General features: G+C 58.8%; 8 protein-coding genes across 9 annotated transcripts; 4 read left to right on the top strand and 4 right to left on the bottom strand.

The window, feature by feature from the left end:
• Positions 1-5,169: 5,169 nt before the first annotated feature.
• Positions 5,170-9,126, bottom strand: SDRG_07881 (hypothetical protein). Its single transcript, XM_008613739.1, has 12 exons — positions 8,974-9,126; positions 8,886-8,931; positions 8,741-8,828; positions 8,606-8,690; positions 8,386-8,560; positions 7,998-8,336; positions 7,843-7,953; positions 7,570-7,799; positions 6,850-7,521; positions 6,701-6,798; positions 5,934-6,650; positions 5,170-5,884 (listed from the first exon to the last, which is right to left on the bottom strand). The coding sequence occupies exons 1-12, from the start codon at positions 9,106-9,108 to the stop codon at positions 5,197-5,199; spliced, it is 3,384 nt and encodes a 1,127-aa protein (XP_008611961.1). The 5' UTR covers positions 9,109-9,126; the 3' UTR covers positions 5,170-5,196.
• Positions 9,127-9,226: 100 nt separating this feature from the next.
• On the top strand, positions 9,227-9,628 carry SDRG_07880 (cysteine-rich PDZ-binding protein). Its single transcript, XM_008613738.1, has 2 exons — positions 9,227-9,472; positions 9,522-9,628. Exons 1-2 carry the CDS (start codon positions 9,244-9,246, stop codon positions 9,584-9,586), a joined length of 294 nt encoding a protein of 97 aa, XP_008611960.1. The 5' UTR covers positions 9,227-9,243; the 3' UTR covers positions 9,587-9,628.
• Positions 9,629-9,654: 26 nt separating this feature from the next.
• SDRG_07879 (hypothetical protein) lies at positions 9,655-10,967 on the top strand. Its single transcript, XM_008613737.1, has 7 exons — positions 9,655-9,803; positions 9,850-9,978; positions 10,029-10,155; positions 10,203-10,228; positions 10,273-10,317; positions 10,371-10,515; positions 10,559-10,967. Exons 1-7 carry the CDS (start codon positions 9,660-9,662, stop codon positions 10,888-10,890), a joined length of 948 nt encoding a protein of 315 aa, XP_008611959.1. The 5' UTR covers positions 9,655-9,659; the 3' UTR covers positions 10,891-10,967.
• A 20-nt stretch (positions 10,968-10,987) lies between these two features.
• Positions 10,988-12,693, bottom strand: SDRG_07878. 2 transcript variants are annotated; one of them, XM_008613735.1, is made up of 4 exons: positions 12,601-12,693; positions 12,247-12,471; positions 11,493-12,190; positions 10,988-11,446 (listed from the first exon to the last, which is right to left on the bottom strand). In XM_008613735.1, the coding sequence occupies exons 2-4, from the start codon at positions 12,461-12,463 to the stop codon at positions 11,045-11,047; spliced, it is 1,317 nt and encodes a 438-aa protein (XP_008611957.1). In that variant the 5' UTR covers positions 12,464-12,471; positions 12,601-12,693; the 3' UTR covers positions 10,988-11,044. The 2 variants fall into 2 exon arrangements, with proteins under 2 accessions (XP_008611957.1, XP_008611958.1); XM_008613736.1 differs by lacking the exon at positions 12,601-12,693 and adding an exon at positions 12,524-12,583.
• A 444-nt stretch (positions 12,694-13,137) lies between these two features.
• On the top strand, positions 13,138-14,661 carry SDRG_07877 (hypothetical protein; the record flags this gene model as incomplete). Its single annotated transcript, XM_008613734.1, has 1 exon — positions 13,138-14,661. One exon carries the CDS (start codon positions 13,138-13,140, stop codon positions 14,659-14,661), a length of 1,524 nt encoding a protein of 507 aa, XP_008611956.1.
• Positions 14,659-16,007, bottom strand: SDRG_07876 (STE/STE7 protein kinase). The gene is made up of 8 exons (XM_008613733.1): positions 15,712-16,007; positions 15,372-15,663; positions 15,249-15,318; positions 15,119-15,209; positions 15,032-15,077; positions 14,934-14,986; positions 14,818-14,884; positions 14,659-14,765 (listed from the first exon to the last, which is right to left on the bottom strand). The coding sequence occupies exons 1-8, from the start codon at positions 15,988-15,990 to the stop codon at positions 14,698-14,700; spliced, it is 966 nt and encodes a 321-aa protein (XP_008611955.1). The 5' UTR covers positions 15,991-16,007; the 3' UTR covers positions 14,659-14,697.
• Positions 16,008-16,532: 525 nt separating this feature from the next.
• Positions 16,533-19,199, top strand: SDRG_07875 (hypothetical protein; the record flags this gene model as incomplete). The annotated part of the gene is made up of 1 exon (XM_008613732.1): positions 16,533-19,199. The coding sequence occupies one exon, from the start codon at positions 16,533-16,535 to the stop codon at positions 19,197-19,199; it is 2,667 nt and encodes an 888-aa protein (XP_008611954.1).
• Positions 19,172-20,973, bottom strand: SDRG_07874 (hypothetical protein). The gene is made up of 8 exons (XM_008613731.1): positions 20,775-20,973; positions 20,565-20,722; positions 20,290-20,518; positions 20,119-20,239; positions 19,824-20,066; positions 19,640-19,776; positions 19,368-19,590; positions 19,172-19,315 (listed from the first exon to the last, which is right to left on the bottom strand). Exons 1-8 carry the CDS (start codon positions 20,939-20,941, stop codon positions 19,232-19,234), a joined length of 1,362 nt encoding a protein of 453 aa, XP_008611953.1. The 5' UTR covers positions 20,942-20,973; the 3' UTR covers positions 19,172-19,231.
• Positions 20,974-21,030: the final 57 nt, after the last annotated feature.

Below are 21,030 nucleotides of genomic sequence, written 5' to 3'. Positions count from 1 at the left end.
CCCGCCACGTCACGCCTCCAGAGCTACTTGGTGGGCTCGTTCTTGTTTGCGGGAGGTATAGGCGTGCGTCAAGCTACTCGATTGCAACAACAGTGGGGTTTTTGACAAATTGTGCCCAATTTCAGGGCCGGTTTACAAAATGTGCCCACTTTTGCAAGATGTGCCCAAAACAAAACAGCTGTTGACATTATGTGCCCAAAAGGGCAAAGGCGCACCTAATCTCGAGCACTTTCCACTAAGCCAACTAAAATGACAAATATGCACCTTAGTCACTTTTCGATTGCGAATGAGCGGATCGCACATGTATACTAGTAGCACAAGAGTAAATGCACTTTGGATTGATCGTCTTATGTAATATGTATCGAGACTGCTTGGCATCATCTAGTCTCGGTCACTGTCGATGTAGTCATCGCTGTCGCTCGAGAACTCGTCGTCATCAAGGAGCAATTGCAGCGGCGGGCCTTCGACGGGAAGCACTGTCCCAATGTGGCTGCGCTCGGTCGGGATGGCAGGAGCGAGCTCGATGCTACGGTGCGTACAATTGCCGCCTTTGTGGCCCACGAGTTTGCATTTGCGGCAGCGGTAGACTTTAGCGGCGCCCCGTTCGCCGTTGCTGGCTATGCGAGCCGTTTGCATGCGCCCCGCTTTTGGTTAATGCACGGGCTCTTTGATAGCGTGGTCAAGCTCCAAGCTCTCGCTCGGAGGAAGTTTGACAACAGTGGAAGCATGGGCCTCGGTATAGGCTGCCACCGTGTAGCGCACGCCAAACGTCCTGGGCACGCGATCGAGTCGCTCTGCCACGCGGAGGACCGCCAGCAAGTGGCGTCACGGCAGCTCCGTTTGGAGACGGTAGGAGCAGGAGCACTGCAGCTTGTCAAGGCGCACTGTGCGATAGCTATCGCGATTGTCCGGATGGCTGACGTAGCACGTTACGCCATCATCTACAATCCAATCGTATTCGCCAAGTTCGAATCAAGCGATTGCATGTCTTACTGTTTTTCTTGCATTCGAAGAATGTCGAGGCGTCGAGCTCGTCCTTGTACTTAGTGCTCGCGACCGCATTTGCGGCTCTACGTAAAGAGGACGTACGTCGGGATTGTCGGGATTTTCGCCACCTGGGTTGTTGGCAAACAATACTCAGTTGACGGGTACGATGGCGCCAAGATACGCTGCCACCTAGATAGCGCATTGTTAGTTCAAGCACAAGACTACAGTTACCTCGGCGTCGTACTTCGTCTCGATTGCCACCAAACTTGCTTGTACTTGTCCAGCGTCTCGGATGCTTGGAGCATCCAGACGCAGGCCTCGAACTCTTTCCCGCTGAACTGGGCAAACTTGCTCTGGAGGTTGCGAGTGAGGTGGATGCAACAGAACTTGAGTGCGACGTAGACGTCTTCGCTTCGCAAGACTTCGACGGCGTTGAGGCACTTGCCCCGGTCCGTGAAAATGCTTGGGATTTGGAGGTCGAGTCCAGCCGCAAGGCATCGACGGAGGAACCAGTAGTAGTTGGCCTTGTTCTCGCTCGGCACAATTGCCCATGCCAGTACGATGTTCTGGTTGTTGGCGTCCTTGGCAACCAGCGTCAGAATGACGCCTACGACGACACCGTGACCTTCTACATGTGTTTGCTCTTTTGCGTACCTCTGTACTAGTAGTGCCGGGTGCGGAAAAAGGTCCCGTCGGTCCCCCGCATAGGGATGCCATGGCGTTGCTGCAGGTCGAGCATCGAGAACGCGAATCGTCCTTATCAAGCTCAAGGTCGACGAGGCAGCCGGGGTTCGCCGCGTTGAACGCTTTTAAAAGCGCTGGGATGTAGCCGTCCGATTGTCTACCCTATCCTGGAATAGCACTAAGGGGTGGGTGCGGATTAAAAATGAGCGGAGCCCGGCAGAAAAATGAGCGAGGCTGGAAACGGCAGAAAAATGAGCGAAATTGCCCACAATTACCCTTCCCCTTTCCCTGGCAGAGCCTTTGGCGGGCCAAGAGTGCCGGCTCGGGTTAAATTGGACAACGGATTTGCACTTCGTGCAAACCCGCAGCCGATTTAACCCTTTATACACATCGCGTCCGCTCATTTTTCTGCCGTTTCCAGCCTCGCTCATTTTTCTACCGGGCTCCGCTCATTTTTAATCTTTTTTCACTAAGGGGTACGATGAAACGATTCATACCGCATCTGTCGACTTGTCCAAAACGCGATGCTTGCTGCGGTAGATCATGTGCAGGCGCCCTTCAAGCTCCGGGATTTTTGCCGCCTAGCCACCAGTAAGATGACAAAGATGGAAACTAGACAGCAACCTTGAGAAGCGACTGGAGCTAGCAGTGAGGTCTGTCGTAGCGTGTTGGACGGCTGTACGCATTGAATATCATTACCTTCACTGTGAGCCTTCTTTTGTTTCTTGTTCTTGCCTGGCATGTCGGATTCGGTAGCAGTAGCTCTTCATGATACGGTGCATCGTTGCCGGCGAACACTCGGAACAACTCGTCAAAACTCAGAGGCACACCACCGGAACCGCATTGGTGGGCGCGTCCGACCTGACGGCGAAGAAGATGATATCGTCCCCGGCGTCGGCATCACTGCTCGTGACAACCTCATTCGCAATCGAAAAGTGACTAAGGTGCATGCATGTTTGTCATTTTAGTTGACTTCGTTGGAAAGTGCTCGAGATTAGGTGCGCCTTTGCCCTTTTGGGCACATAATGTCAACAGCTGTTTTGTTTTGGGCACATCTTGCAAAAGTGGGCACATTTTAAACCGGCCCTGAAATTGGGCACAATTTGTCAAAAACCCACAACAGTGTTGTACATCTTGACGATATAAAGGCTCGGTGTCGCCCCTAGTGGGTCCGGGAGGTTGTCAAATCATTCAAGTGCAAACGCATGACGTGGCCGTTTCTCGGGCCAGCAAAGGCTTAGAGAGCGCTTTGCTCTCGCTTGACGATACGTTGACGATGCCCATATTCAATTCACACCTTGCAATCGAGTCCAATATCCAGCATTGGTGTTGCGCGGTTGGCTGCAGCAACTCAAGCGTACGTGATGCCACATATAGCCACGTATACTCGCCTAATATGGCATATGCCATTATTAACAAAACAGTCAATTGCTCGCGCTGTACTTCTCGCATGACGACGGCAATTAGCATATTGTGCCCTCCAAAGGATGTATAATCACTGGGCCAAGCGGTGGCGATTTCATTTCTGAATGCAATATGGCCGACCGAGTGGGGCTGGCATCGACCGTGGCGCCATGGCTCGAGATACACGGCATGCCATTGGTTGAAATCAATCTAAAACTGGCCAATCATATTCCTGTCCTACGCGAAGCAAGATCTTTGCCACGCAGGAACTTGTCGTCAGCCTCGATGACGGCGTACGCCTCGATGTCGCTTCGAGAGTATAAACTGCGTCACCCCATGACGCTCGCGCAAACGTCGTTGGTACTCGACGGGCATCGCTCGGTTGAACGTGCTGATCTTGGTGGCCACCGGCTCGGGCTCCTGCTGTTCCATCGGCAGAAAGTTGAGCATCCGGTACCACCGTTTGAACTCGGTGGCAAACGTCCAGACGTCTTGTCCAGACGACTTCCGGAGGCTATGGACCTTGTCGAGGAGCAGCGCTCGCGTGCCAAACGGACAGTAGTGGTTCGTGAGCACGTTGAAGCCGTTCATGACCTGTACCGTGTACGGCGTGGTTGCCGCGTCCGGGTCATCGTCCGTCGCGGTCTTGTAGCGCAACAAGTCGTCATTTTGGAAGAGCATCTTGAGGTCGTTGTGGAGGGCGCGCATGTGGTGCTCGATCTCGAAGTTGTAATCATGCCATTGGCAGAAGTTGAAGATCTCGAGACAGAAGGAGAGCCACGCTTCCTAGCCCTTGCCCGTAAACACCGTCATCTCGCGCACCGTTTTCTCATTGTTGACCCTTGTTGTGAATGTCACTTTGGTCGCCTTGTTCACCTTGGGCTTTGTCATGTTGTTGTTGTTGACGAGCTTTTTGTTGCCCGTTGGCCCTTGCTTTAACTTTGATCGATCAAAATGCCACGCAGGCCATCGTTGGTGGTGAGTTGGAGGCAAATGTAAAACTGAATTACTTTTGTTATGCTATGAGCCTAGCAAGCTTTTCCTGGTAGGAACGTTTACGTGGTGTACCAGCATCCCAGGGGATTAATTCGTATTTTCTCGCCAACCCATTGGCTATAATTTACAACATTTTGGCCAATGCAACGCAGTTGCATTGGTCTAAGCCAATCGCATCGCGCGAAACCTGTCTAGTGAAGTGCGATTTGGTAGTTCCCGTTAAGTGCTGTCACATGTGGGACATTATACTTGATTTTGTACACATTAAGTACGACGCACTTCTAAGAGCACATGTCGTACATAAGGTATTTCCGCACCTAATCGCAATGCGGCTGCATTTGGATTGCAGAAGCGCGCGAAGACCGCAGCAAGCGACGACGGCGCGTTGGCCCGGAAAAGTCTGCGCACCGCAGCGCAGCGAAGGTCGAGCGTTGACTTTTGTCTCGGCCAACGCGCCGTCGTCGCAATACCGTTAAATCAACGCTTCGCATTCAATACAAAAGTTCCTACCAGCTCACCCCGGAAGGGACCTGTTAACTTTAACAATAACCATGATCTTCAATGTTAATGTTGAAGTAGCTTGCTGCTTGATTTGGCTAGTTCTTGGATGTGATGTGAAATAATGTGCAACACGACAATTTTTTAGTGCCTTCAGTCCTGTGCTGGCAGGACGACCTATTCTAGCAGCAGCTCGCAACTGCTGGTCGCACTGCCAGCCGACGACAAGAACCAACGGCCTCGCAAGGTGCGATCCGCAGCGTGTCAAAGGAGCTGAGGGCCTTGCGCTCGTCGAGGTCATGAACAAGAGTATGTTTGCCATCGAGCTGGACGATTGAATCGCTGACGGGCGACGTCTTTGCTCGACGTCCTTCGTGCAATGAGATTCTGGCGGTCGTTGAGACTGGCATCCCGTGGCCAGAACGGGGTGGAGCTCACGCTAGTGTCTGCTGCATTGGGCCCAGCGGGTCAACGACTGGTCAAAATTAATGCTTCAGAAGTGACAACCGAGCTGAGCAAGGTGAGTCGATGGACCGGTTTGGCTAAAGACTATGCGACGCTAGTCGGCCAACGCCCACGTGGGCATTTCGCGATCGTGAAGCTCCGACCATGCATTTCATTTGTGGCTTAAATGCAGTCGTCGTCGTCGCTGACCAAATCAATGCACTCGACAGCCGGTACACTCGCCGTCGGGAGCGCAGCCATCCGTGTGGTCAAACGTGTCGTCGACTTGGGCGCAAAGAACGCAGCCGTCGATGCAGCGTTGGGCGTCGCACTCGTCTTGCGGGGCTGGACCACCACCGTCGCGGTATTGCTTAGCTTGGTCGCCGAGTCGGGCTTGTGCCGCTTGGGCGTCGGCTCGGCGCCCGCACCAAAGTAACTCAGGAGCGTGCGCTCAGGTTGCATGAGGCGGTCCCGCGCCTTGCAGTCGACGGGACTCGGGGCTTCGACAGCGAGGAGCGAGTGGCCTGACGCGAGTTTCGTGAGCTCGACGTGGAGCTGTCCAATGAGCTCGACGGGGAAGCTCAAGCCCACCAGCTTGGACTGCGTCGGGTGGTTGGTCAGCGCAATACGCACAATGCGGAGTTGCGACGACGGCGACACGTCCGGCGACGACAAGAGCACGGCTTCGAGCAGCTTCCAGATCGGAAGCACCGAGCCCGTGAGCACGTGGTACTGCATCATGCGCATGCCGACGCGGCACGTCAAGCCGGCCTTGCACCCGTTCCAGTGCACGCAGCGCACGCTGCTCTCATCAAAGATGCGTCGCCAGCCCTTCTCGGCCGCGGCCGGCGTAATTGCGGCGTACTTGTCTCTAATGTCGCAGATATATGTCGTTTCGAAGACAAGTTGTCATCGTTTACCGCATATCGTCGAGCTTGGACCGGTCAAAGTACAGGTAGCCCGTGTTGGGCCGCACGACGCAGCACGACGTCTTGTTCGCGCTCACGAGCATGAGCATGAAGAGGTACTCGCCGTAAAACTTGGTGTCGCTGATGTAAAAGCTCGCACTGTAGCCGGCGGCGACCGACGACGCAAGCAAGGTGGTCGCTTCTTCGTACGAGATGCCGCGGTCGACCTCGACGTGCGAGTGCTGGACCGTCGGACTCAGAAGCGACTGGCGTTGGAGCTGGCCCTTCCGGCCCTTGATGTCGTCGTAGCCCTCATCGTACTTGCCTTCCTGCGTCGCCTTGGCGATCACAGCCTGGAGGCATTTTTCAAAGTACAAAAAAAGCGCGTTCTGGTGCATTGGTGACAGTCCGAGGAGACGATTGAGGAAGAGCTTGACCGCGCATGTCGTCGGCGGCGGCAGTAGGCCAATTTGCTTGAGGCAGTTGGCAAAGACCAGCTGGAGCTGCCCTAGCGACGACACGAACGGCGTCTGCGCCAGTAACGCGGCGCCGTCGACGCCTTCGACCAGCGTCGGCGTCCCCGCGACCTTGAGAAGCTCCCGCAGCGCTTGAAACCCATACTTGGTCTCGAAATGGTAGCCCGAAAAGTCCTGGCCGCTGCCCGCGCGCCGGTCGCCTTTGGTGAGCGCCCCCATGGTCAGCATTTTCTTGGCGACACTGGCGACAAACCTAAGACCACATGTCTACACTTCTTCAACTATACCATTTGGACAGCGCACCGGTTTTCGCCGCCGCAGTTGGTCGTCACGAGTGCATACGACGGCGCACACGACTGATTGGAGCGGTGCGTGCGGCCGAGCTGCTGGATCGCCTTGTCCTAGTTTGCATATGTCTTGATACTTTGAAAGATTGAAAGGAGGGCAGATACCGCGCTCCATGGCAACTCGAGGGTGATGTGAATGCGCCGGCGCTGGTTCCGGCAGCGGCGATCGGCGTGCAGCGAGATGCCGGTGCTGGCAGCGTCCGAGATGATCGCGACGAGCTTGGTACCGTCCATGAACGCTTGCCGCTCGGCCATGTTGACCTTGTCCAGGTGAACGCCGCGCGGTTTGGTCTCAAAGTTGCCGCGGGCGTTGCGCACGACATGGAGGCGGCGGCCCGTGAGCTCGGCCACCGCCGCGACACCACCGAGGGCATCAATGAGGTGATCGAGCGGATTCGGAGGCAACTGCAGGTCGAGCACTTGGCGAAGCAGCATCGCCCGCATCTCGACACAGAGAACACTTTGGAGCGACCCGTCGGGCAGCCGCTCCATCTTGCTATCAGCGTCACCGGCAAGCGCCGCGTCGATCATGCTAATGTCGTACGACGCACTCATGCTCGACGCCGCCAACTGCACTTTGGTCGGAAAATGGAGCTCGATAAAGTCGATGAGGATGCGCTCGAGGAGCGAGACGAGGGTGTGCGACAGCGTCTTGTCGGTGCCGAGGTTGGCCGCGACCGATCGCTCCATGCTGGCCTCGCCTGTCGTCTGGAGGCCAATGACTGCGCACTGGCCGAGGGCGAGACTCTCTTGCACGCACTTGACGATGAATGGCACCTACCAAATCACCATCGATTGCCTGCTGAGGTTGCATGAGCGAGGTACCTTGAGAGCCATGCAGAGCTGTCGGAAGAAGCGCTGGTGACAGCCCCAAAACGTCTTCATGACGTCGCCACTCGTGCGCGTAATGGCGCACGCGCGGTGGAAGCAGCCCATGAGCATCGTCCAGAGCTGCACCGAGCGGTCGTACATGGCTTCCTGGGCGTCGTCCAAGACGACCGTCTCGATGCGAAACTCGGCGCCTTCGTAGCTCAACCCGCGCGAGAGGTACTTGCCTACGCCCATCTTTTGAACCGGCTCGACGTGGACCAGGTGGACCTTGGAGCTTCATCTCGATCGCGAGCATCTCCATTGCCCCCATGCCCTTGTTTTGAATCGTATACAAGAAATCGCTAAAGCCCGCAAACGCCGTCCGCGGTCCCCATAACCCTACGCGTCGCCTTCGAAATTGCTCGAAAATGCTAGGAGCGCACCAAGCCGACCCATGTACGCCATGTGCTCGATGCCGCCGACACCGGTCGCACTGCAGTAGACGACGCGTGCGCGGGGCAAAAGCTCTTGAATTTTGGCGACCGCCGTCGCGACCTTGGAGGCTGTCGCGTCCTTCATGCTCAAGTCGCCGTGCTTGGCCTTGTGGCACTCGTCAAAGAGGATGCAGCCCTCAAAGTTGTCGCCGCACCACCCGACGATCTGCGCGAGGCGCGACTTTGTTGGGTGCGCCAAGTTGGACGTGAGCGTCGAGTACGTGCTGTAGAGCACGCCTTGCTTGCTGTTACTACTCTGCCCAAAGCCTTTCAAGCTGGCCTTGTCGACTAATCACACGCCAATTAGACTACAAGCAGGTGTCAAGAGAAGGTGTACGTTGCTGGCAGCCGTCGATGACGGCGACGTGGCAGCCAATGTCGCGGAGGTCGCGCTCGGCGTCGGCCCGGAGGTCGTTCGAGACGCTGAACCAGAGATGCTTCTTGCGCCCGCGGCAGAGGTTGTCGAAAATGATACCGGCGAGTTGCCGCCCTTTGCCAACGCCGGTCCCATCCTACCAGATACTTGAGACGCAAACGACGACGAGGTTGCAACATACGCCGAGGAAGAAGCCGCAGCGTTCGCCCGTTGGTAGGATCTTTTGGTGCTGCATGCACGCATATAAGATTCCCTCGAGCTGCAGACTACGAAATGCAAGATTGTGAGTCCGTGTACGGCGGCGAAGGTCGTCGACCTCGTGAGTTTGCCTTGGTCGACGAGGTCGTCGGGAAACGCATCCCGGTTGTACTCACATGGCGGCAGCGGTGCCGTGGCCAAGAGGGCTACGCCATTGCAGTTAGAGCACGTAAGAGGTGTGGCATATGGGCAGCGAGGCGTACCCGACTCGGAGATGTTGCCCGGGTGCGGCTGGCCAAAGTCCAGCGACTAGACAGCGTTGAGGCGAGCGCGATGCAAGCCACCGCATACCTTGCACGCGTAGGCGGAGAAGACAATGTCTTCTGCATGCGTCGCGTTGTCTTGGCTGGCGGCGTCGTCCGGTGTCGCATCGACGGCGGGCGGCGTGGCCGTGTCGGCGGGAACCGCGAGCTCGGCCAGCTCCATGATGGAATTTGCGGCAAAACCTGTAGCCGGTTTGCCATTGGCTACATTGGAGCCAATCGGCGTGCGTCGAAGATCGTCGGTGATTGGTTCATAAATCCGCGTATTTCGACCAATGGCCCGCAGAGTCGAAGCGCCATGGTCTGCGGCAAGTGCGAAGAGAAGCTCTCGAAGCTCATCGTGCCCGACAAGTGGAAGGATGGCGCCCGCAACACGATGGGCGGCAAGGACGGTGGCCGCAAGCTCGCAACGAACGCGGCGCTCGGGAAGAAGCACCGCTTCACGCCCATGAGCCGCGCCTGCCGCATCTGCAAGTCCAAGGTCGCTCAGAACGCCCACTACTGCCAAGACTGCGCGTACAAGAAAGGTTGCTGCCGCCACTGTCCGTGGGTTCTCAAGTACGGCTTGCTGCGTAGGTATCTGCGCCATGTGCGGGCGCAAGGTCGCCGACACCAAGATGCTCAACATGTCGGTCGTCTAAGGCCCTGTCCTTTCTATTCAAATATGTATATTTCGACTGTCCTTCGTCGCGCTTGCTATAATTAGTTAGTTGCATGGTGCATCGGCGAGCGCCTGCTGAAGCGCGATCGGCGCAGAGCCCGCGCGACGGGCCGCTCAAAGCCCGCTTTGTACTCTCGTCCAACGACGGCGCGCACCTGCTCTTGGACGCTGCCGAGAAGGACCTCGCCGAGCAAAAGGTGACGATGTAGACAGGACGGCAGCCGTAAGCGTATATACGTGTAGATGAGCATGCGCCAAAAGCTCTCCAACTTGGAGATGTTTCTAAATGCCACCGACAATGACAGCGACGACGACGACGACGAGACGAACGACGGTCGACCCGACGCCAAAGCAGCGGCGCGCCGGCCCGCGGTGGCGCCCATGGCCTGTCGACTGTTGTATCATGGTTGCACCTGGCGTAGACACCCGCGTACGAGCGCCTCTCCAACGTGGACACGCCACGGCGTCGGCGGCAGCGCGTACGGTCGATGATTCTCACCAAGTCGAGGCGCCCGAAAGTTGTCGTGCCCGGCCCCAAGTCGTACGAAGGTAGTACAACGGTGTCAAATGCGTTGGGTCACTATCTGCGAGTGTAGAGCTCGAGCGGTTGATGCAGACGCTGGTGCGCGCGCCGTCGTCACGCTCCATAGATCGTCTTCTGTCTAGGACACGACGCTGACCGACAAGTACGCCGACGTGCGTGCCAAGCACGTACTGAGCAACCTGTAGTCTGCTTGTCATCAGACAATATGTGTGTCGTATAGGACGTCTTCCAGATCGCGATCAACCATCTCTCGGACGAAAACATTGCGCGCCAGCGAAAGCTCATCAAGTTCAACCTGCTCCAAGAAGAGATCGATCGCATGCAGTATCATGTCAGCCGCGCCGCGACGCTTCACGTCCAGCACGGTACCTATGGCGGTGGTGAGGTAGCTTGTCTAAGAAGACGTAGACGAGGAGCGGCTGCCGCGCACGGCCGTGTACCGTCACGCGTCGCGCCTTGCCGACTACCAAAGCCACGGTGTGCGCATCTACAACCTTGCGCCGACGCCGGTCGAGGCGACCGATCGCGTACTCGTGCCCCGTCAGTTTGCCCCAATGCCCCACACGCCGCACAACGCCAAGTCGGCGGTGGCGCGGCGGTACATACTGCAGCAGCAGCCGCGCCTCATGAAGAACGCCAAGCTCATTGAGCACCTCGACGCGCACCACGCAGCGCTGCCGTCCCTCGCCACGACCGCGGAGAATGGTATATCCAGGAAGCGCGGCAGCGTCGCTTCGTAGCGCACTTAGTTTACGTACTGCCATTATGAGGAGCGCAGATACGCCATGTAAGAACATGGAGCGTATCGATCGATCGAGTTCCCTCTTGGTCCAATACTGTGGCACGAGAAGGGGACTTGTTCTTATCTTATATGTGGGGTGAACAAAGGGTGGCCTAGTAGCGCTGTCGGTTCGGAAGGAGCGACTGCGGCTTGGCGTCCATCATCGGCGACGAGTTCATGCGGACGGGCGCCGCGTGCGGCTTGGCCTCCATCGACATACTCGAGTGCATGCGCGGCATCCCATGCATTGGCCCGCGCATGTCCATGGCATCTTGACGCAGTGGCGTGCCCGACGTCGGCGTCATGCGCGGCATCGAGACGTACTCTTCGCCGTTCGGGTCCTTCTCGTCGTATATTCTGCCCGTGTTGCGCGAGTCAGTGCGCTGGTGCTGCGGCGGCAGCATCTCGTTGCCCGTGCCGCTCGAAAAGACGCCGGCGCCACCGCCCGACATGTGGTTGGGCGGCAAGAGCGCGGGCGACGCGACGGGCGTCCCGGCGGTCGGCGTCCCATTTTGCTACACCATCGATGAGAAGCATGTTCGTTTCACATTGACCACGTACCAAGTTGAGGACGGTCCAGTCAAACATGGCGTCGAATTGGTAGCCCTTCCGGAAGAAGAGCTCCTTGAAGAGGCGCTTGAGGTACGCATAGTCGGGCTTGTCGTCAAAGCGAAGCGCGCGGCAGTACTCAAAGTAGGCGCGGAACTCGGTCGGGAACCCGCGGCAGAGCACGTCCACGGGCGTGTTCATCTTCTTCTCCATGATCTTCTCGTACTTTTGCTTCTTCGTGTTGGCACGGAGGCCTTGCCACGGCAGCGAGCCGCGGATAAAGTACATGTAGACGTAGCCGAGCGACTCGAGATCGTCGCGGCGCGACTGCTCGATGCCCACGTGCGTGTTGATGCTCGCATACCGAGCCGTGCCCGTGAGGTTCTTGTTCTCGCGGTACGGGATGTGCTGGTGCGTCTTCGGGTCGCGGTACTTTTTCGCAAGACCAAAGTCGATAATGTGCACGATCTGCGCGCGCTTTCCGAGCCCAATGAGAAAGTTGTCGGGCTTGAGATCGCGGTGGATGAAGTTCTTCGAGTGGCAGTACTCGATGCGGCAGAGAAGCTGGTCCGCAATCATGAGGACGGTCTTGAGCTGGAAGCGCCGGCCACAATAGTTGAAGAGGTCTTCGAGCGACGGCCCGAGGAGGTCGATGACCATGACGTTGTACTCGCCTTCAACGCCAAACCAGCGAATGTTGGGGATACCAACTAAGGAGAAAGACCACATGAGCCATGGAGCTGTCGCCGTCAGCTAGGTGGCGTACGCCCGCCGTTGAGGATCTTGTAGATCTTGGATTCGTAGAGCAGCTGCGGGTGCTTGCTCTTGACCGACTCGAGCTTGATCGCGACTTCTTCGCCCGACGTCATGTTGGTGCCGAGGTAGATGTCGCCAAACGAGCCGCTGCCAATCTTGCGGCCGAGGCGGAACTTCTTGCCGACGCGGAGCTCAAGGCTCGAGCTCTCTCGTTGCGACGATGCCATGAGCGGGACTAGCACATACAAGGGCCCATGAGCTTCCGCGCAGGAGACGCAGGACGTCACATGGCACCGCCCCCGCTCCTCTAGTCGCGGGGCAGAGCGCATGGCGCAGCAGAGCGCGGCCGAGCACATGGCCATACCTGGTTCTATGGCGGCCGACGTTGCTTGGCCCGTGCGACGTTCCCTTTTGAAGAGACAAAAACCACACAGCGCTATTTTTTATCCCCTCCGCCTCTTTTTTTATTCCTTTGGATAAATTATAACTTGGTGTTTGTATCCAACTTTGTGACGAAAGAAAAAAAGACGCGACCAACGCGCTGTCTTTGGCGAATCGAGCGCTTCCAAGCGCTTTGAAGCGCGCTCGCTCGGATCGCGTCTCGGAGAACGCGCGAAGCAGCCCCGTTGAGAGCTCGCGAATCGAGCGCAATCGAGCGCCATCGCCGCGACGGCGCGTTTCTAACCGTCTGCATGTAATGACAAGCGACTCGTCTGCGTGTTTTATACCGTCCGCGGCGCGCTCTCTTGCGGTTTTGCCGACCGGGCGGCTCTCCCGCGTGGCACCTGCCACGTAGCATTATGAAGAGAGACGTGTCGTCTTCCAGCCTTGTGCCAGAGGAGCCGTAGCTCGCGCAGGCAGTCGCACGGCAGAACCGAGATGACACTGTCAAGCCACGTAGATGCAGAAGGAGGACGAGGAAGGGATACGTCCATGTAGCATGTGCTCTGAAGATCATTGTCGATGGCCTGGACATGGACATGGAGCGGCAGGTGAAAGATCGCAATACCAAGTCGTCCGTCCTCGGCCATTTTTGCTGGCCAATCACGTTGGGGACGCCGAAACCACCTGGCAGTGTCATCATCTTGGTGCTTCTTCGTCACAAGCGGAAGCGATGGTATTCGCGGTGGCCGCGTGGACGCCGTACCAGCGTAATGTGCATGCGTTCAGCGCGCGCTCGTCGACGCTCTCGGCGCTCTTGAGTCCGCACCGGTCCGAGATGAGCGTGTCCTTCTCGAGCCCGACCGAGTCGCGCGCCGACCGCGTCGCAAAAGAGACAAAAGCGCTCAAGAAGCGCACGCACCAGATCGAGTGGGACGCGCGCACCGACTTTTTGAATGGCACGTGGCTGCGCAAGAGTGCTACGACGACGAGCCTGCGCCGCCTCCGCGCGCACGCCGAGGCCGCGCTGCACAAGCGCGGGCTCGCGATCCTCGACGCGGCGAACGACGCCAACTGGGAAGGAGCGCTGGCCAAAGACATCTTGTACCAAGTGCTCTCGCGGCAGATCGCATGGCTGCAAGCGATATCGGCGCACGTGAAAAAGCACGGGGGCACGACGTCGCTGCGCCGGAGGTCGGCCGACGATGCGTTTGCGCGCCGCAGCGACGACGTCAAGGCCGCATTCCAGGACGACACGTACCTCACGGCGCATGTATCGAGCTTGCCGCTGCTCCTGCAGGCGACAACGATCCCTTGCCACGACGACCCGTCCAATTTCGACTTTGCCTTTGAGATGGTGCTCGTGGCTTCGCAGTTTTACAAGACCGACATTGGCCAGCGTCTCGAGCGCACGGCCATCTCGGCGTTCAAAGACATTAGCACGTACGTGGTGCCGAGGGCGACATTTGCGGCGCTTCACCATGACATTTGCGCCCACTTGGCCGCCGAGCACGGTGTGTCGGCAGTCGACCAAACGCTCCGGCGCCTCGTGCGGCGACTGCTGTGCGGTCGACTCGCTGCGGCTTACTATGCGCCCGTCGTCACGACCCTGGCGCGCGACCAAAGACAGTTTGATGCCAGCGTCGAGAGCGTCCGGCAGCTCTCGCTCACGGACGTCGGACTCATCGACGTCGGCGTGCCCCACGACGAGATCTCGCTCTCTCGCACGATTGACGCGATCGAAGAACTCCCAGTGCTCTTGCCGGATGGCATGCTCCAGACGCTCATGGCTGCGATCGCGACGCTCCATGACGAAGTCGGTGACGCACTCGGCGTCACATCGTCGCTGTGTCTCTCAGCTGACATCGTGCTCCCGATTCTTGTCTCGATCTTATCCCATGCACAGTTGCCGCTGCTGTACATGCAGCTGCATGCAATGGAGGCGATGGGTCTCTCGGACGCATCGGTCGGCGGCGAAACGTCCTACTACGTGGCACTCTTGCAGGCCGCCGCGGCCGCCGTGATCCAGCACGCGTCCTCGTAGGATCGTACAGACTATTTATTCTCATGTATCGCACGTTTAAGTGTTGTGGTTGTTTTGCTGCGCTTGGACCCACGTCCGCACGTTGCGCTGGGCCGCGTCGAGGTCTACAATGTATCAATCTTTCAAGGAAAGAGCCCGCCAAGTGCAAAGTTGTACCCGTCGCACCCCATTGCGTGAGCCATGGCGACGCGAGGAGCTCGTCCACGCTCTTCCGGTCCTTGTCCTACGCGTCGATGTTGCAGACAGCTGTCTCATGGGCACGTCGGACGCACCGACGTGCGCAAGCAATCGTGCAAGAAGGCGCAAAATGCTGGCGAGTAGGCGTCTACCGAGGGATCTAGTTAAAGTATGACATGTCATGATGCCATACCTTCCGACAGCGGTGGCGGCGGCGCCTCTAGCACACTCTGGATCATCTGAAGCGCCGTTATCACTACGCTAGTGTCGGCACACAGACCTCGATCGTCGTCTTGTGCTGGTGGTACGGGTACTGGCCCGTCGCCGTCTCCATGAGAACCAGCCCCAAGCTCCAAATGTCCGAGGCGTAGCTAAAATCGGTGAGTGGACGCAGTGTGGCATTTGGGAACCTGTATGGATCGCGGCGAATGCGCTCGGGCGACATGTACTTGAAGGTTCCCACAAACGTACCGCACATGGCTAGCGTCGTTCGCATGAGATCCCAGGACGACATGGAACATGCAATGGTATACCGATCGAATTGCAGAGTTCGGTCGCAATGCCAAAATCTGTGAGCTTCGCCTCGCCGTTCGTGTTGAGGAGAATGTTGGACGGCTTGATATCGCGGTGCACGCGCTTCTTGGACTTGAGGTACGAGAGCCCGATGAGAAGCTGCAGCGTGATGTTGGCGAGGATCGGCTCGGGCACGCCGCCGCCATACTCGCGCACGACGTTCTCAAGCGACCCGCAGTCCATGTACTCGAGCGCTAAGGCGACGGCGCTGTCTTTGAGGAACGCCCCGTAAAACGTCACCAGGCACGGACACTAATGACGCATGGTTCATCGACGTCAATGCTCATGATGGAGAGATACCTCCGAGTCGAAGAGCGCGTGGATCTCGCGCATGAGCTGCTCGCGCTTGGCTTTGTCAAACATGTTGATGAGCTTGAGCGCTAGGATCGTGCCCGAGGGCGTGTGCCTGGACCGCCGCACGGTGCCGCTGGCGCCTTGGCCGATCGTGTCACCCCACTCGAGCTCCGCCGGGTTGACCGTAAAGGCCCGGCCCGTGCCCTTCATGACGACGCCCGTCGACGTGATGGCGAAATCGCCCTTGACGTACGCGCCGGCGCCGGCCACGTACGAGTTGTTCATCGGAAGGGCCAAACACGATCTTGCCGAAACCGATCGCGGCCTTCCAGAGTCCATATCGAGTTTGGCAGGTTTGCCCGCGCGACCCGGGACCGGCAGCATCTATTTCCACGCGATTTACAGACCAAGACCCTTTGTTTGCCGCGCCAGCCGTCCGTAAACATCTCGTCACCATGGGGAAAACACTACCACACTCTAAGAAAGGCTCTAGCACCCGTACAAATTGCGCACAAGTGCGCAAAAGGATCAGTACTGTTGCGCGTGGTAAGGAGTATTGCCACCAAAACGTGGTGTTTCTAGCCTTCTTCACGACGCGCGGTGCGCGCTCTGATTGGCTATCACACCGGTATACATTCTCTGAGATAAAAAATATATTTGAAGTCGATTTTATGAGCTCCTATGCATATAGGTGTTTGTATGCAGAGCGTCCAACGGTAAAATAATGGAACCGGTTTGGCTGGAGTGTTGGCGACCAGAATGTAGGTTGGGGCTGGACACGAAAGATCAACGCTCCGTGCTATTTCTTTTATTTGCGGCAACAGGCGATGCTGGCGGTGCAGCTCAAGCAGACGTCGCCCCTCGACGTGGCCAAGCCGCTGCGCAGCTACATCGCGAAGGAGTACTCGGAGGCCGAGGCCGACAAGTTCACGGCCTCGCTCTCGGCGCTCGGCCAGATGCGCAAGGACGTCGAGGCAGTCCGGACGCCGTCGCCCATGTCTCGCCTCGTGCTCTTGCGCTACCACGCGCAGCTCGAGCTCCTCGAGACGCGGTTTCCGATCGGCGACACGACGGTCAAAGTTCCGTTCACGTGGTACGATTCGTTCTGCCCGCGCCAAAAGCTGACGCAGAACGCGGTCCAGTTTGAGCGCGACGCTGTCATGTTTCTCGTCGGCGCGCTCGAGTCGCAGGCCGCGGTCAACTGCGACCGCAGCACCACAGACGGGCTCAAAGGCGCTTGCAACCATTTTATGGCGGCCGCGGGGGCCTTTGCCACGATCCAATCGTCGCCGACGACAGGCGCCCGCACGGTCGACATGAGCAACGACGGTCTCTCGATGCTCGTGAACCTCATGCTCGCGCAAGCCCAGGCGTGCTTTTACGAAAAGTCGATCAAGGACAAGATGAAGGACGGCATCAAGTCCAAGCTTGCGACGCAAGCCGTCGCGTTCTACGTCTCGGCGCTCGACTTTGCGAACGCGTCGACGACCAAGTCGGCGATCGACCGCCTCTGGGCCGTGCACATTGAGTTTCAAGTCATGTGCATGAAGGCTGCTGCGCAGTTTTGGCAAGCGAAAGCCTCCAAAGAGGCGGCGCTCGCAAAAGGCTCGGGCTACGGCGAAGAAATCACACGCCTCGCGACCGCCGACGCGCTCTGCGCCCAAGCCATTAGCCACGCGACCGAGAAGCGACTGCCGCCGTCGCTGCCCGCGTCGGTGCGGCAGCTCAAGGCCATCATCGTCGAGAGCCTTCAGAACGCCCGCAAGGACAACGACACGATCTACATGGAAACCATTCCGAGACTGACGGACCTCCCGGTGCTCTCGGCCGCCGCCATGGTCAAGCCGCAGCTACCCGAGAAGGAAAAGGTCGCCGACCTCTTTGAAGATCTCGTGCCCACGTGGCTGCGTCAAAAGATCACTGAGTTTGACGCGACGGTCCAGAGCCTCGTGAGCGCGTCGGCCGCGGCCGTCGCGTCGCAGAGCGAACAAGCGCGGTCCCACCTCGCCGTGCTCGGACTGCCGGCCGCCGTCGAAGCGTTCGAGAAGGGCGCGGGGCTGCCGCCCACGCTCTGGAAGCGCATCGAAGCGTGCCGAGCGAACGGGCTCACGGCGCCGATTGGTCGCATCCTCGACGAAAACAAGCGCTCGAAAGCGCTCGCCGACGAGCAGTTGCGCCACATTGAAAACCTCTTGCGGGACGAAGCCCAGGACGACTTGGCGGCCAAAGCAAATTATGGCGCCCAGTGGAACCGCGCGCCGTCTGCGAATCTCAATGCCGGTCTCTACGGGGACGTCGACCGGTACCACAAGCTCCTCCGCGACGCGGCGCAGTCGGACCTCGCGATTGCCTCGTCGCTGCAGAAGCCCGAGCTGCTCATGCTCGGCGAGACGCAGACCGAGCTGAGTGCCAAGATTCCGCAGCGCGACGCCTCGGCGGCGACCGTCGACACGTCGATTCTCTCAAATCTCATGGTGACGCTGGGCGTCCTCCTCCAAAAGCGGGACGAGATGCAGGCCGAGCTCGCCGCCGAGGCTGCGGTGCCTGTCCACGTTGTCGCGACCGGAGCCGACGACGCACTCGGTGCCAAGCAGGCGCTTTTGGAGCAGAAGCGGTCGCTCATTGAAGGCACGTTCTCCGAGCAAGCCGACTTGCTGAGCGACATTACGGCCCGCAACGACCTCTTCAAGCAAGGCCGGCAGGCCGATCCGATCACGCGCCAGCGCGAGCAAGCGCTCATGGACCTCCAGCGCGCGGTGGACCTGTACGAGCAGCTGCTCGGGAATGCGACGGAAGGCGGCGCGTTCTACGCCGAGCTGTCGCAGAAGCTGCAGCTGCTCGAGCAAACTGTGACGGACCACTGCGCCGCGCGCGACCTCGAGAAGCGCGAGATGGAGCTCAACTTGGCGCACGCGCCACGCCCCGAGGCCTCGAGCGACAACGACGCGCAGTTGGCGCGGCAGCTCCAACAAAGCGTGCACGTCTCGGGCAACGACCAAGTGGCCGCCGACGCGGCCTACGCTGCAAGCCTCGCGGGCGGGGCGCCACAAACGTTCACGCCCAACGCGCCGCCGCCGTCGCCCCCAGCGTATCAACCGTCTTACGGCAACCACCACCCGGCGAACCCGTACCCGCCAGCGCGAGGCCCGTCGTACAATGCTCCGCCGCCCCAGTATCCCGGTAGCAGCCCGTACGGACAGCCGCCGCAGTATGGCAACCAGTCGTACGGTGGTCCGCCGCCGCCATCGTACCCGCCGCAACAATCGAGTAGCTATGCCCAGCCAAGCTACCCGAGCTACCCGCAGCAGTCGCACCAACCCGGCTATCCGCAGCAAGGCTACCCGCAGCAGCAAGGCTACCAAGCGCAGCCGGGGTACCCGGGCCAGTACGCAGCGCCGTACGGCCACCCGCAACAACCGCAGCAGCCTGGACCGTATGCGCCAGCGTATGGCAACTACCAGCAGCAGCCAGGTGGACGCAATCATTACGTTTGATAAGAGCATTTGGTTTCACACGTCGCTGACGCTTACATGGTGGTCCCTTGGCCTTGGTGCATCGCCGTCCAACGGTCTTCCGGGCCGTCCATTTCGGGCTGCTTGCGGCCCTTGGTCTACACCAACATAGCAAGATATGAGTTGATGGAGCAAGTGCGAGAGGTCGACCTTGCCAATGAACTTGGCATTCTTTGTGAGCGCAATGTCCGTGGCGCGGAGACGCTCGGTAAAGAGGATCGTCTTGGCGATCGCGGCTTGCATCTCGGTCAGCACGTGGTCTTGGGTCGCGTCTTCCTCGAAAACCACCATGTTCTTGGTCTTGTCCATCTTGGCCGCCATGTCGCCCGCTCGGATCATGTCCAGGATGCTGCGCTCCGCGTCCAGAACCAGTCTACGCAGACGTGTACATGAGCAACGACGGGTATTCCGGTGCTCGATACCTCGGGCTCTCGTCGGCGACGGCGAGCGCGGTCGCGACCTTGGCCAGCGACACGGTCGTGTACGTGGCCGTGAGGTCCTGCACGCGCTTCCGCTTGAGCGCCTCGACGCACTGCTTGACGAGGCCAAAGTTGTTGGCCTATAGAGCCAAACGTCTCAAAACGACCATCACAGCGACTTGGGAACCTTTGTAAACTCAGCCGCATGCGCCTGCATGCACTCGACGACCTTTGTCGGGTCCTTGGACTTGAAGACGGACGCAAAAGCCTCGTAGGCGGCCGCGTGCGTGTGGAGGCCGCGCGCGACGACGACCGAGGTCGCTTTCGGGAGCACGGGCACGTCGCCGTGCACAATCAAGTAGACGAGCACGTACTTCTTGTACGCTTCGACGACGATCGCACTGAGCGAGTGGGCCGGCGTCGTGATCGCCTACGCAAATGTGACAATGATGGCGACCGAGCAACGACAATGAAGACCGTACGAGGAGGAAGAACTCGGCCGCGTCGCGATACTTCTTGAGGCCGACGTAGAGCATGCCGCCATAGTAACAGTACTCGAGGACGTCGACCACGCGCGTAAACGGGGCCACTTCAAAGACAGGGCTACGTACGTTGGTATTGAGACGACGACTCGGGCAAGAAGAGATTAGTACCGGTTCAAGATGGGCGTCGCCGCGTGGTAGCACTTGGCGTGCAGCGCGACGAGCGCGAGCACCGAGTGGAATGGCGTGAGCGCATACATGTTGCCGTGCTGGAGCTTGGCGTCGCATGGCGTTGCCGCGTCCTGGAAGCGCTGGAGGAATCCGCGCAGCGGGTGCACGAGGCGGATGGCTTCGTTGCATGCGATCGCGTGCTTGGCTGCGACCTTGCAGAGCTCGGCCACTACAACCGACAGCACTCAAACCAAGCCACAAGACGAGGCGCGTACGCTTGCGGAACTCGCGCGCGTCGGCGGGCATGGCCATGCGGGCCAAGAGTTGGGCGACTTGGAGCAAGTAATTGGTGTGCGCTGCATGGTCCGAGTCGACCTGCATGTCATCGTCGCGACTCGATGCCACGCGCGGCAGCTTCTTGCCCTTGGCCGTCCTAACGCCAGGAGGCATCAATATCGCCCTGTCGACCGTAGGATACACCGTACAGAAGGTAGACCATGCAGGCAGCATATTCGTCGAGGTTGAGGCAGGCCAAGGTGCCATCGAGGTCCGAGATGCTGGCGCCATGGAGCGCAGCGGCCACGTCCGACGAGTCGAGCGCGGCCGACGAGCCCTTCCCGCGGGCGAGCATGAACTCGGCGATGGATCCCATCTTCCGGCTTGTGACGATGGACAAGGTCCCAGATTTGCGGCCCTCGCTCGGTATACAAACTCCATGTCAAGCCGTCCGTTCGAATGTAC

Source organism: Saprolegnia diclina (genome assembly GCF_000281045.1).
Source record: "Saprolegnia diclina VS20 unplaced genomic scaffold supercont1.23, whole genome shotgun sequence".
In the NCBI taxonomy this organism is placed as follows: Eukaryota; Oomycota; class Saprolegniomycetes; order Saprolegniales; family Saprolegniaceae; genus Saprolegnia; species Saprolegnia diclina.
This window is presented reverse-complemented; position numbering and strand designations above follow the sequence as displayed.

Excerpts from the sequence above, each read along its gene's own strand:
- SDRG_07876 (XM_008613733.1), bottom strand. The coding sequence starts at position 15,990 with ATGAACAACTCGTACGTGGCCGGCGCCGGCGCGTACGTCAAGGGCGAT. Across the intron at positions 15,078-15,118 it reads AGCACAAGACGACGATCGAG|ATGATCCAGAGTGTGCTAGA; the intron begins GTCTGTGTGCCG and ends ACGGCGCTTCAG. Across the intron at positions 14,885-14,933 it reads ACGATTGCTTGCGCACGTCG|GACAAGGACCGGAAGAGCGT; the intron begins GTGCGTCCGACG and ends ATCGACGCGTAG.
- SDRG_07878 (XM_008613735.1), bottom strand. The coding sequence starts at position 12,463 with ATGGCATCGTCGCAACGAGAGAGCTCGAGCCTTGAGCTCCGCGTCGGC. Across the intron at positions 12,191-12,246 it reads CAAGATCCTCAACGGCGGGC|TTGGTATCCCCAACATTCGC; the intron begins GTACGCCACCTA and ends CTTTCTCCTTAG. Across the intron at positions 11,447-11,492 it reads ACTGGACCGTCCTCAACTTG|CAAAATGGGACGCCGACCGC; the intron begins GTACGTGGTCAA and ends TCGATGGTGTAG.
- SDRG_07879 (XM_008613737.1), top strand. The coding sequence starts at position 9,660 with ATGGTGCATCGGCGAGCGCCTGCTGAAGCGCGATCGGCGCAGAGCCCG. Across the intron at positions 9,979-10,028 it reads CAGCGGCGCGCCGGCCCGCG|ACACCCGCGTACGAGCGCCT; the intron begins GTGGCGCCCATG and ends CACCTGGCGTAG. Across the intron at positions 10,156-10,202 it reads CGGCCCCAAGTCGTACGAAG|AGCTCGAGCGGTTGATGCAG; the intron begins GTAGTACAACGG and ends CTGCGAGTGTAG.
- SDRG_07881 (XM_008613739.1), bottom strand. The coding sequence starts at position 9,108 with ATGGAGCTGGCCGAGCTCGCGGTTCCCGCCGACACGGCCACGCCGCCC. Across the intron at positions 8,829-8,885 it reads GGGCAACATCTCCGAGTCGG|CCCTCTTGGCCACGGCACCG; the intron begins GTACGCCTCGCT and ends GCAATGGCGTAG. Across the intron at positions 6,799-6,849 it reads TCGAGTTGCCATGGAGCGCG|GACAAGGCGATCCAGCAGCT; the intron begins GTATCTGCCCTC and ends TATGCAAACTAG.
- SDRG_07874 (XM_008613731.1), bottom strand. The coding sequence starts at position 20,941 with ATGGGATCCATCGCCGAGTTCATGCTCGCCCGCGGGAAGGGCTCGTCG. Across the intron at positions 20,723-20,774 it reads GCCTGCATGGTCTACCTTCT|GACGGCCAAGGGCAAGAAGC; the intron begins GTACGGTGTATC and ends TCCTGGCGTTAG. Across the intron at positions 20,067-20,118 it reads CGGCCGAGTTCTTCCTCCTC|GCGATCACGACGCCGGCCCA; the intron begins GTACGGTCTTCA and ends ACATTTGCGTAG.
- SDRG_07880 (XM_008613738.1), top strand. The coding sequence starts at position 9,244 with ATGGTCTGCGGCAAGTGCGAAGAGAAGCTCTCGAAGCTCATCGTGCCC. Across the intron at positions 9,473-9,521 it reads AGACTGCGCGTACAAGAAAG|GTATCTGCGCCATGTGCGGG; the intron begins GTTGCTGCCGCC and ends CTTGCTGCGTAG.